We start from the raw sequence: 10,971 nt of genomic DNA, 5'->3' as shown, positions 1-10,971 counted from the left end.
ATATCATGTAATTGACTGCTACAGTGACTGACAATGGCCAAAGCAGAATAAGATGTAGAGAAAATATGACAAGTTTTAAGCCTTGTTTGACATACGTCAAGGAGAACCTGTCAAATATGTTGTTGAACAATTTACAGGATTAAATGTTGGACAATCAGACAGTTGTAAGCAGATCTTTTCAAGAAAGTATTCTTTCTGTTCTTGGATGAGGAAGCAGATCTTGCTAAAAGTCTCACACAACTTCTCTCTATATATTTTGTGTCTTGCCTAATCAGTGTGAACATCAAATGATAAGAAGCTCTGGTTCCTGTTTTTACGGGCTAATCTTCAGCCGTAGAAGGAGGGTACTGCCCATAAATGTAGGAAGCTCTTACAAAAAGGAAAAAAAAAATGTTTATTTGAACTGGACTGGTCTTCTCATCTGAGAAGTTTTATCGTAAACCTCTGCTCCTACATCTCTGATTTTCGTCCTAAAGATTGAAAAAAGGGCTAAAACCAGGAAAAAAAATCAATTGAGACTTATGGGATTATCAGGATATAAATATGGAATGTTTTAATATGAAATATCAAATACAGAAATACATAGCTACTAGAAAAACATTTATCATTATACTTGATTTCCCTGGGACAGATTAATTGTTCCAAAATCATGACACATCGGAAAGTAATGGACCAAGCTCTTCAAAGTTGGAGAGTGGAAGATTATTGTCCTGATATTGAAGGTTGAAGTGATTGGCAATGGCAGATCTGTAGAAAAAATGTGATAAAGTTTTATTTAGATGAAGTTCAGACTATTCATTGACAAGAAGGAAAGCCCACTCACCCATCACGAGTGACAATGTTCAAAGAACTGACTGTAGAATTTGATATATGTAGAAGTAGAGACTGAGGAGAACTCTTCAGAGGTGTTTTTATAAAAAGCAAAGGATTGAATGTCATCACAGCAAGTGGGGAACAATCTTTTACAGAAAACATGGAGCACTTTCTCTTCTAGCTTGAAAAAGATAATCTAAAAGATACACACACACCACACACACACACACACACACACACACACACACACACACTGTGCCTTGCCTAATTAGAACTTACCACTATATGACACCAGGATGTTGTAACTGTTTTCTTAAGAAAATCATGATTAATCATATAATCATGCAACAGTCAACAAACAGTCAACAAAGATTTGTCAACATTTACCCAGGAATTGAGAGAGTAAAAATCCCTGGAAATAGTGGTTGAGGTTATCGCTATACAATTTCAATTACATCTTATCATGCTTAAAAGTTAACATGTCAATAGGCAGTTGTTCAGTGTCTGAAGTACACCAAAATCACTAAAGACATTTCATATGTTAAATTTGCGTTTCTCAGAACTATCAACAATGATCCATTACACTTTCTCCATTCTCATAATTCCAAATCCATGAGATAATCATAACCTCTCCACCTTACCAATAAAAATGAGACTAGAAGATTTTGACATGAAAAATCAGATACAGAAATTACTAATTAAATGCACATACATTAGTCTAATTGTACATGGCTAAGTTAGTTTAGATCTGCCAAACATCTTACCTATTTGAGATCTATGATTAATTACATTTCCAGAATTCTCATAATATTAAAAAATTATTGTCTGGGTATTGAGGGCTGAAGTCAGTGGTGGGATTCAAATACCTGAACAATTGGTTCTCTGCATGGGCACCATTTCCGGAAGTCTGTTCTGAATCGGGGAGGCCTCCCAGGCCCAGAGCGCCCCACTGGAAGTGAGTCCACACCACTTCCGGAAGTCCGTTCTGAGCCGGGGAAGCCTACCAGACCCAGAAGGGTCCACCAGAAGTGGCATGGATGCACTTCCGGGGGGTCATTCTGGGCCTGGGAGGCCTCCCCAGCTTAGAATGGATTTCCAAAAGTGGCATCCATGCGCTTCCGGCAGTCCGTCTGAGCCTTGTGAAAAAGGGTAAGGCATCAGCCAGTTCGCTGAAGTCAACAAAAATAGAATCAAAATCACATGAAATATTAGTACCACTTTATAAAGCCTTAGCTAGACCACACATAAAACACTGTATCCAGTTTTGGTCACCCCATTATAAAAAACTTTGGAAAAAGTACAAAGAAGAACAACTAAGACGATTAAAGGCCTGGAGACTAAAAGATAGGGAGAATGCTGCAGGAACTGGGTATGGCTAGTTTAGAGAAAAGAAGGACTGGGGGGGGGGACATGATGGCACTATTCCAGTATTTGAGAGGCTGCCACAAAGAACAGGGGGTGTCAACTTATTTTCCAAAGCACCAGAGGCAAGATAAGAAGCAATGGATGGAAACTAATCAAGGAGAGAAGCAACCTGGAATTAAGGAGAAACTTCCTAGCAAAGTATCAGTGGAACAGCTTGCCTTCAAAAGTTGTAGGTGCTTCATCACTGGAGGCTTTCAAAAAGAGACTGGACAGCCACCTGTCTGAAATGGTATAGGATCTCGTTCTTGAGCAAGGGGTTGGACTAGAAGACCTCCAAGTTCCCTTTTTAGCTCTATTCTGATTAGGTGTTGAGTATTTATGTTCTGTAAGAGAATTTTAAGAAAAATATGTGATTGGAGGCCCAGATGCATTTCTGAAAGTGAAGGAAGGGTGGGAAGAAAAGTTTCCTTTTCAAAATTACTATATATTTTATATATTTTGAATTAATTATTAGTTAAATAGTTCTGGGGAGGAAACCTTAAGGAGCCCCATAGATCCTGATTATTGGCCTATGATCATTATATACACAAAGACCCACAGACATAAACATGCACGCATTTAAATATGGAAGAAGTTTCTAACACACATTAGCATTTTTGCTGCCTGGTGTTATTGATCATAATCATGACTTACTATAATTGCTTCCTCTCTAAAGAATATCTCCATGACAATCATCGCGCTTCCCACACCCCTCATTTTGGATATGCACATTACAACATGTAAGTGTAATATAGTACAAAATATTTTCTTTGTGTAGGAGTCGGATAAGAGAAAGGGGTTCCTGTCAGCAGCTCATTCCCCAGGTCAGAATGATTACTAAACTTCCATTTAAAGCATGTATGAAGGTGGCAGAGTCTTACAAACCTAACATTCTGAAATGGTGGAGTAGAACTCAGATAAATAAGATCTCCAAAGATGCAAATGTTATTGACCTAGACTTAGTTATGTATATTATGAAGCATCAAACAGACATGAGAGTTTTAGCATTGTATAGATAGAGTTGGAAAGTGAAAGAACAAAACAGAAACCGAACAGAAACTAGAAGAGATGAAATTCATTTCAGTCCATTAGAATCCCAGAAAAAAGAAAAGAGGAGAAGAATGAATTGCAAAGTAACCATAAAACCCTGAACCCTAATACTTTCTCTCCTGTCCTATTCAAGGATGGAGAAGTAGTCCTTAGGGAGTCCTCAACCTCAAATTTCTGGATCACTCTTAGAACTGTACTTGTTTTCAAACCAGAAGTCTACTGGTTTGCAAATATATTTCTCCTAGATATGGAGGTTGGAGAAATTGTGAGGTAGAATTACATCATTGCTCCTGTTATCTTTCCTTTAGTACAATCCATGTAATCAGAAGAATAACTGAACTTTGATGGTCTTTGTTTGGAATCTATGGCACGTTCTTGACCACATGACCACATTGTCATATATACGGTCTACGTATAGGCCCACAAGCTCTTTTTCCCTTAAATGGGAAAAAAGATCAGCAACCTGATGTTCTTCAGAACTTTTGATTGTAACATCCTTTAACCTTAGGTTAGTAGGCACTGGCAAAAGAAGGACATGTCCTATTTTCCCCTACATTTCTTCACTCTGGCACACATAAGTCTCTTGATATTTGAGTATCTAAGTAGGTTTTCACTGGGCTGTTTGTGGTTCAATCACTACCAAAGTTTGCCCAAATTGATATTCATTGTGTGGATTACACTAACCATCTCATCCTCTGTCTATGGAGATTCTCAGTCATCCAGGTCAGAGTTATTCCAAAGATGCTTTTTCACGAGGCAACTGAACTTTCTTGTTTTTCTTTGAAAACGTTTAGCTTCTCATCCAAGAAGCTTCTTCAGCATTCCAGATCTTCAGCAATACTGAAGAATTTTCTTGGATGAGAAGCAAAACGTCTTCAAAGAAAAACGAGAAAGTCCAGCATCTTTGGGATCTCATCCTCTGTCCTCCCCTTCTCCTTTGGCCTTCTGACTTTCCCAACATCTGAGTCTTTTCCAAAGAGTCCTCTCTTTTCTTTTGGTGGCCAAAGTATCTGAGCTTCAGCTTCAGTATCTGTCCTTCCAAAGAACATTCAGGGTTGATTTCCTTTAGGATTGACTGATTTGACCTCCTTGTACTTCAAGAGACTTTCAAGAATCTTCTCCAGCACCACAATTTGAAACCATTGATCCTTTGGCACTCAGCCTTCCTTATGGTCCAACTCTCCCAACCATCAAATGCAATTAGCATTTATTAGAGTTAACAAGCTCGGGTTGATATACTGACAAGACCTTTATCAGTTACACATTGAAGACTAACTGCTAGTGCTAGCACGGTCCTTTCAATGTACATTTGCTGCTGTGTGCCTGCATTCATACTGGTAACCCCCTCCAAAGAATGTAAAGGCAAACATTAAATATTGTGTCTTCCATTCCGCCCATGTTAGTTTTCCTTTCCTATTTTTGGGGTTGTCCTTTGCTTGTTCAGATATAGGATAACCCTACTGTGGCCTCAGCCAGAATGTCTAATAATGGGAATTGGTGGCAATTTTACTGAAATGCATCTTGAACATTTTGGGGTGAAAAGCTGTATTGAGTATAGTAATTCTCCAGCCTCATAAGTAGCAGTGATTTTAGGGCTGTAATTTCCATCAGATGGTGAAAAAATATATATGTGTTGATATGATATGTGGAAGTGAAACATAAATGTGTGCGTACATGTGTGTTTGGGGGGGTGTTTGTATGTGTGTCTGTATAAGAGAACTGATTCTCTTTTCCTTTTTTTAAAGCAGGAAGCATTCAAATATTATTTTGAATACTTCTGAACTTTCAAGGAGTGATCCAGAAAATGACAGCACTTCTTTCCATATTATTGAATGGGTGGAAACTGCTCTGAATACTTCTGAAATATCAGAAATGTCTTTTCCAGATAATCCAGATAATTTAACACAAAATCTTATCAATGGTTTCATTGCCCTTATTTGCATTTTAGCCCTGATAGGAAATGGAAGAACCATTTATCTCTTGGCCTTTTCCATTAAGAGGAATTCTTACATCCTGAATCTCTCCATCGCTGATTTTGGGATCTTCACATCCCTCATTGTGGCAGCTATGTTTGTGGGGGTGTCAACTGTTCATAAAAGAACTTATATTGTCCAACCCTTTTTCTTCTTCTTCTTCTTTTTTTTTAGTTCTTTTCCTTCACCTATTTCTGCTAGCCAGTTTCTGCTGACGGCCATCAGCCTGGACAGGTCTGTGGCTGCCTTCCTCCCACTCTGGCATCACTGCCATCGTCGCCATATCTCTCCACTCTTGTTTGTGACCTCTCTATAACTCTGCTTAAGGAGCAATTTAATATGTTAATAGCAGATCAGATGGCAACTAATTTGAGGTATATGAAACATAACACATTTTGTAATGCAAATAAACCTGGTAGATGGTTGGCTTATCAATTATGTAAGAAACAAAAATCGAGGACTATAGATAAAATAATTTATAAAGGTAAAGAAGTGTAACAACAAAAATTGCTTAAAAGGTCTTTTTTAGATTTTTATTCAAAGTTATATGCTAGTGAAACTATACAAATTTCAGACATAGAAAAATATTTACAGGAAGCACATTTTCCTAGACTTACGAGTGACCAACGTGATGGGATTAATGGTTTAATTACTTCTGAAGAGATTTTTTCTGCAATTGAACAATTGAAGCTGGGCAAGACTCCAGGTACTGATGGACTATCAGCAATTTATTATAAGATGCTATCTGAAGAAATGATAGAACCATTAAAGGAAATTTTTAATGACATTCTGTCGGGAGCAGAGCTACCTCCATCTTGGAGAAGGGCCTTCATATCATTGATTCCAGAGGAAGACCAGGATCTGTCCCAACCTAGAAATTATAGGCCTATATCTCTTTTAAATACAGATTATAAGATTTTTGCAAAGATACTGGCAAATAGATTAATGCAGGTTTTGAAACAATTGATTCATACTGATCAATCTGGATTTATAATGGGAAGATAATTGAAAAATAATGTAAGACAAATTGTTAATTTAATAGAGTATTTGGATAAGAACAACTAAATCCCTGCTGCTTTAATATTTATAGATGCTGAGAAAGCTTTTGATCAGTTGGATTGGAAATTTTTATTGAAAGTTGTAGAGGAAATGAACTTTGGAGATAAACTTTTGTGTGCTCTCAAGGCCATATATCAGCAACAATCGGCACAAATTATAATTAATGGGGGATTAATAGATGTATTTAAAATAGAAAAAGGTACGAGAAGGGTTGTCCCTTATCCCCCTTGCTATTTGTATTAACAATGGGGATTTTACTTATTAAAATTCGAGATTCATCTAGATTAAAAGGAATAAAAATAAGTAAGATTGACTATAGGCTGAGAGCTTTTGCTGATGATTTGGTTGTGACATTATCCTATCCAACAGATTCGGTCAAAGATTTGGTTGAAATTTTAGGACAGTACGGACAGGTCTCTGGTTTTAAGGTGAACAAGAATAAAAATAAAATATTATTGAAAAAAATATGTCTACGAAGGGAAAAAATATTATAGTTGAAGCAACAGGTTATGAAGTAGTTAATAAGGTTAAGTATTTGGGAATATATATTACAACATCTAATGGAAAATTGTATAAGAATAATTATGAACGCTTATGGGTAAAAGTACAAAAAGATTTAAATGATTGGCAAAAATTACAACTATCATTACTGGGGAGAATCTCAGTACTAAAGATGAATGTTCTACCAAAGTTTCTCTTTTTGTTTCAGATGATACCTATTTTAAAAAAGAATGCTAATTTGGATGAGTGGCAGAAGGGTATCAATAAATTTATTTGGGGTGGGAAGAAATCAAGGATAAAGTTTAAGATTTACAAGATGCTCGAGAAAGAGGTGGACTTAAAGCACCTAATTTGAAATTATATTATGATGCGGCCACTTTAACTTTAATAAGTGACTGGCTTAATTTAACAAATGAAACTATTCTTGCTCTTGAAGGTTGGGATTTATTATATGGTTGGCATGCATATTTAATTTTTGATAAGAAAGTAGATTGGGTTTTTGAGTCACATATTTTAAGAAATGCTTTACTTAAGTTTGGAAGAAGTATTATTGTAAGTTAAATTATAAAATGCCTATTTGGGGGATTCCTGGACAAGCAATTCAGGGGGTTTCTGATAATATTTGATAATATTTCTTATAAAGAGTTACTTATTTGGTTGGGTACTGATTGGCAACTAAAGTCTTCAGATGTGTTAAGGCAAGAAAATATTTTACAATCATGGTTTCAATATTTGCAAATAGTGCAGAGGTGGACTTTAGATAAGAAAGTGGAAATTACTTTAGCAGATAAAAATTTGGTAATTCAGATTAAAGATCAGAAATGTGCTCATATTAAAAGAATTTACAGTGAGTTAATAAAATTGGATTCGGAAACAGAGTTAGTAAAAAATTGTATGATTAAATGGGCCCAGAATATTCAGGAACCGATTTCATTGGATTTATGCGAGGTAATTTGGATTAGAAATGTTAAATTTATGCAGGCTCAAAATTTGAGGGAAAATTTTTATAAAATGTTTTATAGATGGCATCTGGATCCTAAAAAGTTGTCTTGTATGTACCCGAACCTGCAACCTAAATGTTGGAGATGTGGTTGCTTGTTTGTGGCCCCATCTGGATCTTCTCCTTCTTGCTCTCTGCAGCACACTTCATTCTTCACCAGACCAGAAGCTCTGGAAATTCACCTTTGCTTTACCAGCTTATTGTGAATGTCTTATTTTGTACACCTCTCATGGTTTTGTCTACTGTGACCCTCTGGATTCACATGAGGTCTAAATCGCAATGCAAACAAAGGAACCTCCTCACCACCATCTTGCTGGCTCTCCTCTTCTTCCTCCTTTTTTCTCTCCCAAGGTATGCCTCATATGTCATTTATTATTTCAGTTTCCCTCATCCTGTCCTCTTGACAATTGGACGAGGAAGTGCTACTCTCAAGAGCAGCATCAACCCACTCCTTTATTTCTTAGTGGGGAGGAAGCAGAGGGGAAAGAGTCAGCCCAGAACATCTTTGAAGGTGGCTCTTCAAATAGTCTTCAAGGATGAGCAGCAGGACAGCCTGGAGGAACAGCAAGTTGCAAAGGAAGAACTTTCGTGAAGTCTTACTATCACTGTACTCTCATGTTTGATAGCCATAAATAATATGTGCGTTCAATAAAAAACAAATTTATCGAACAAAGTAGCTAATGCCAAACAATAAAAAGGAAATATTACTATATTCATAATTTTCAAAGAGAAATGTTTGTATATCTTTTTTATTTCATCACATAGAATTACACCTCACTTCATGTAATTCTTTATTTCATAAAATGAAATGATATGTCTGACGTCATACAATTCTTCTTTATATGATAACAACTCCTATTAATGCATGTTTTTTATTTTTTGTCTCATTTTATGTATGTTTATTTCCTATATAATTGCAAAGGTTTTCTCCCTAAAGCACTTGATAGAAGAATATACAGCTTCGCTAAAACATACAAATTAGTATACATAATAAAAGGAAAGAGCAGAAAAATAAATATGTACAGGATACATTTTCTAAAATAAAATATGACAGTTCTGATCCTCACACATTTAGACATAGCATTCACAGATATTATAGCCTGGGGATTTGTCTCTGATCTTTCTCCTAAAGGTTGAAAAAAGGGCTAAAACCAGAAAAAAATTCAATTGAGAATTATGGGATTATCAGGATATAAATATGGAATATTTTAATATGAAATATCAAATACAGAAATACATAGCTACTAAAATAGCATTTGTTATTATATTTGCATTTCCCTGGGACAGATTAAGTGTTCCAAAATTGAGACACATCTGAAAGTAATAGACGAAGGTCTTCAAAATTGGAGAGTGGAAGATTATTGTCCTGATAATGAAGGTTGAATTGATGGCAATGGCAGACCTGTAGAAAAAATGTGATAAAGTTTTATTTAGATGAAGTTCAGAAGTTCATTGACAAGAAAGAAAGTCCAATTCTGGTCCACCAGAAATGGCATGGATGCACTTCGAGAGGGCCATTCTGGACCTTGGAGGCCTCCCTGGCTCAGAATGGACTTCCAAAAATGGCATCCATGCACTTCTGGTGGGCAGTTCTGAAGTTTTCTGTTCAGACTGTAACTTCCACGTCTATCAAATTCTACAGGCAACTCTTTGAACATTGTCACTCGTGATGGGTGAGTGGGCTTTCCTTCTTGTCAATGAACAGTCTGAACTTCATCTAAATAAGTATCACATTTTCTCAACAGATTTGGTATAGCCAATCACTTCAACCATTGGTGGGATTCAACCAGTTCGCACCGGTTCAGTAGAACTGGTAGCCAATTTTTTGTTGACTTCGACGAACTGGATGATGCCTTACCCCCTTTTCACAAGGCTCAGACGGACTGCTGGAAGTGCATGGATGCCACTTTTGGAAGTCCGTTCTGAGACGGGGATGGATTTCTTCCAATCTATCAAAAGGAAAAATTCCAATACATTGAATCTCTTCATGCAAAAGCTCAACTAACAGAAAACCAAACAGCTGTTACCAAACAATTGCAGCACCTTTAACCAACAGCATCCATGAATCTGAATGAAACACTGTTGAATCAAGGTTGAATCAGAAAAGGTTTTGCACAAATCTAGAGATGACGATTAGCCACTTAATACAGTATATATGGAGTCACTTAATGTTACGGTACAAAAATGAAAAGTCAAATATAATAGAACTTTGAATGGTCACTAAACAAATGGTTATAAGTCAAGGACTAGCTGTGTATACACACACACAGGCAAATATTTTATTATCAAATAGATTTCTCATTCAGACCATTTGAATGAGCCCGAACAAGTAAATTAAAAAGTTTCATTGACAGCTCAAGGACTATAAAAAGATTTTAAGAATAGAATAAAATAGAGTTGGAAGGGACCTTGGAGGTCTTCTGGTCCAGCACTGGCTTGAGCAGGAGATCCTATACAATCTCAGACAGGTGATTGTCTAGTCTCTCCTTAAAAATCTCCAGTGATGGAGCGCCCACAGTTTCTGAAGACAACTTCTTTTCCACTGGTTGATTGTCCTCACTGTCAGGAAGTTTCTCCTTAATTCCAGGTTGCTTCTCTCCTTGACCAGTTTCCAACCACTGTTTCTCATCCTTCCCTCTGGAGCTCTGTTGAACAACCTGACCCCCTCTGTCTTGTGGCAGCCTCTCAGATACTGGAACACTGCTATCCTGTCTCCCTTATTTCTTTTTTTCTTTAGACTAGCCAAACCCAAGTCCCATAGCCATTCTTCTTGACCATCTGAGTTGCTCTTCTCTGATTTTTTTCCAAACTCTCAAGATCTTGTTTGTGATATGGGGACCAAAATTGGCTGCAGTATTCCAGATGTGGTCTTACTAGGGCTTTGTAAAGCAGTAACAATACTTCACGTGATCTTGAGTCTATGCCTCTGTTTATATAACAGAGGAACGGGGAAAATTGTTCTCCAGACCATATTTCTTTTCAGAAGCTATAATTAAATAGACCATTAGCCAACTGATGGAGGAAACCCAAGAGGAAAACTTCAATGACAGTTGGATTTCTCAGCTGATAAATGGGACTTTGACCACTGAGGAAGGGATCCAGCTGATCACAGTCATTCAAGTGTGCAGTCTGTTCTTTTGTTTTGATACTATTTTCCCTTTAAGGTTTATT

At 36.8% G+C, this 10,971-nt stretch overlaps 1 protein-coding gene across 1 annotated transcript; it reads left to right on the top strand.

Moving 5' to 3' along the window:
• The first annotated feature begins 2,862 nt into the window (after positions 1 to 2,862).
• Positions 2,863 to 8,392, top strand: LOC120320020 (proto-oncogene Mas-like). The gene is made up of 3 exons (XM_039369447.1): positions 2,863 to 2,957; positions 5,058 to 5,541; positions 7,886 to 8,392. Exons 1-3 carry the CDS (start codon positions 2,863 to 2,865, stop codon positions 8,390 to 8,392), a joined length of 1,086 nt encoding a protein of 361 aa, XP_039225381.1.
• The last annotated feature ends 2,579 nt before the right edge of the window (positions 8,393 to 10,971 follow it).

This window comes from Crotalus tigris, unplaced genomic scaffold (genome assembly GCF_016545835.1).
Source record: "Crotalus tigris isolate CLP2741 ecotype Arizona unplaced genomic scaffold, ASM1654583v1 scf7180000021113.187851, whole genome shotgun sequence".
NCBI lineage: Eukaryota > Metazoa > Chordata > Lepidosauria > Squamata > Viperidae > Crotalus > Crotalus tigris.
Note: the sequence above shows the minus strand (reverse complement) of the source record. Positions and strands in the feature narration are given on the sequence as shown.

Excerpts from the sequence above, each read along its gene's own strand:
- LOC120320020 (XM_039369447.1), top strand. The coding sequence starts at position 2,863 with ATGACTTACTATAATTGCTTCCTCTCTAAAGAATATCTCCATGACAAT. Across the intron at positions 2,958-5,057 it reads GGATATGCACATTACAACAT|GAGTGATCCAGAAAATGACA; the intron begins GTAAGTGTAATA and ends TGAACTTTCAAG. Across the intron at positions 5,542-7,885 it reads ATATCTCTCCACTCTTGTTT|ATGTGGTTGCTTGTTTGTGG; the intron begins GTGACCTCTCTA and ends TAAATGTTGGAG.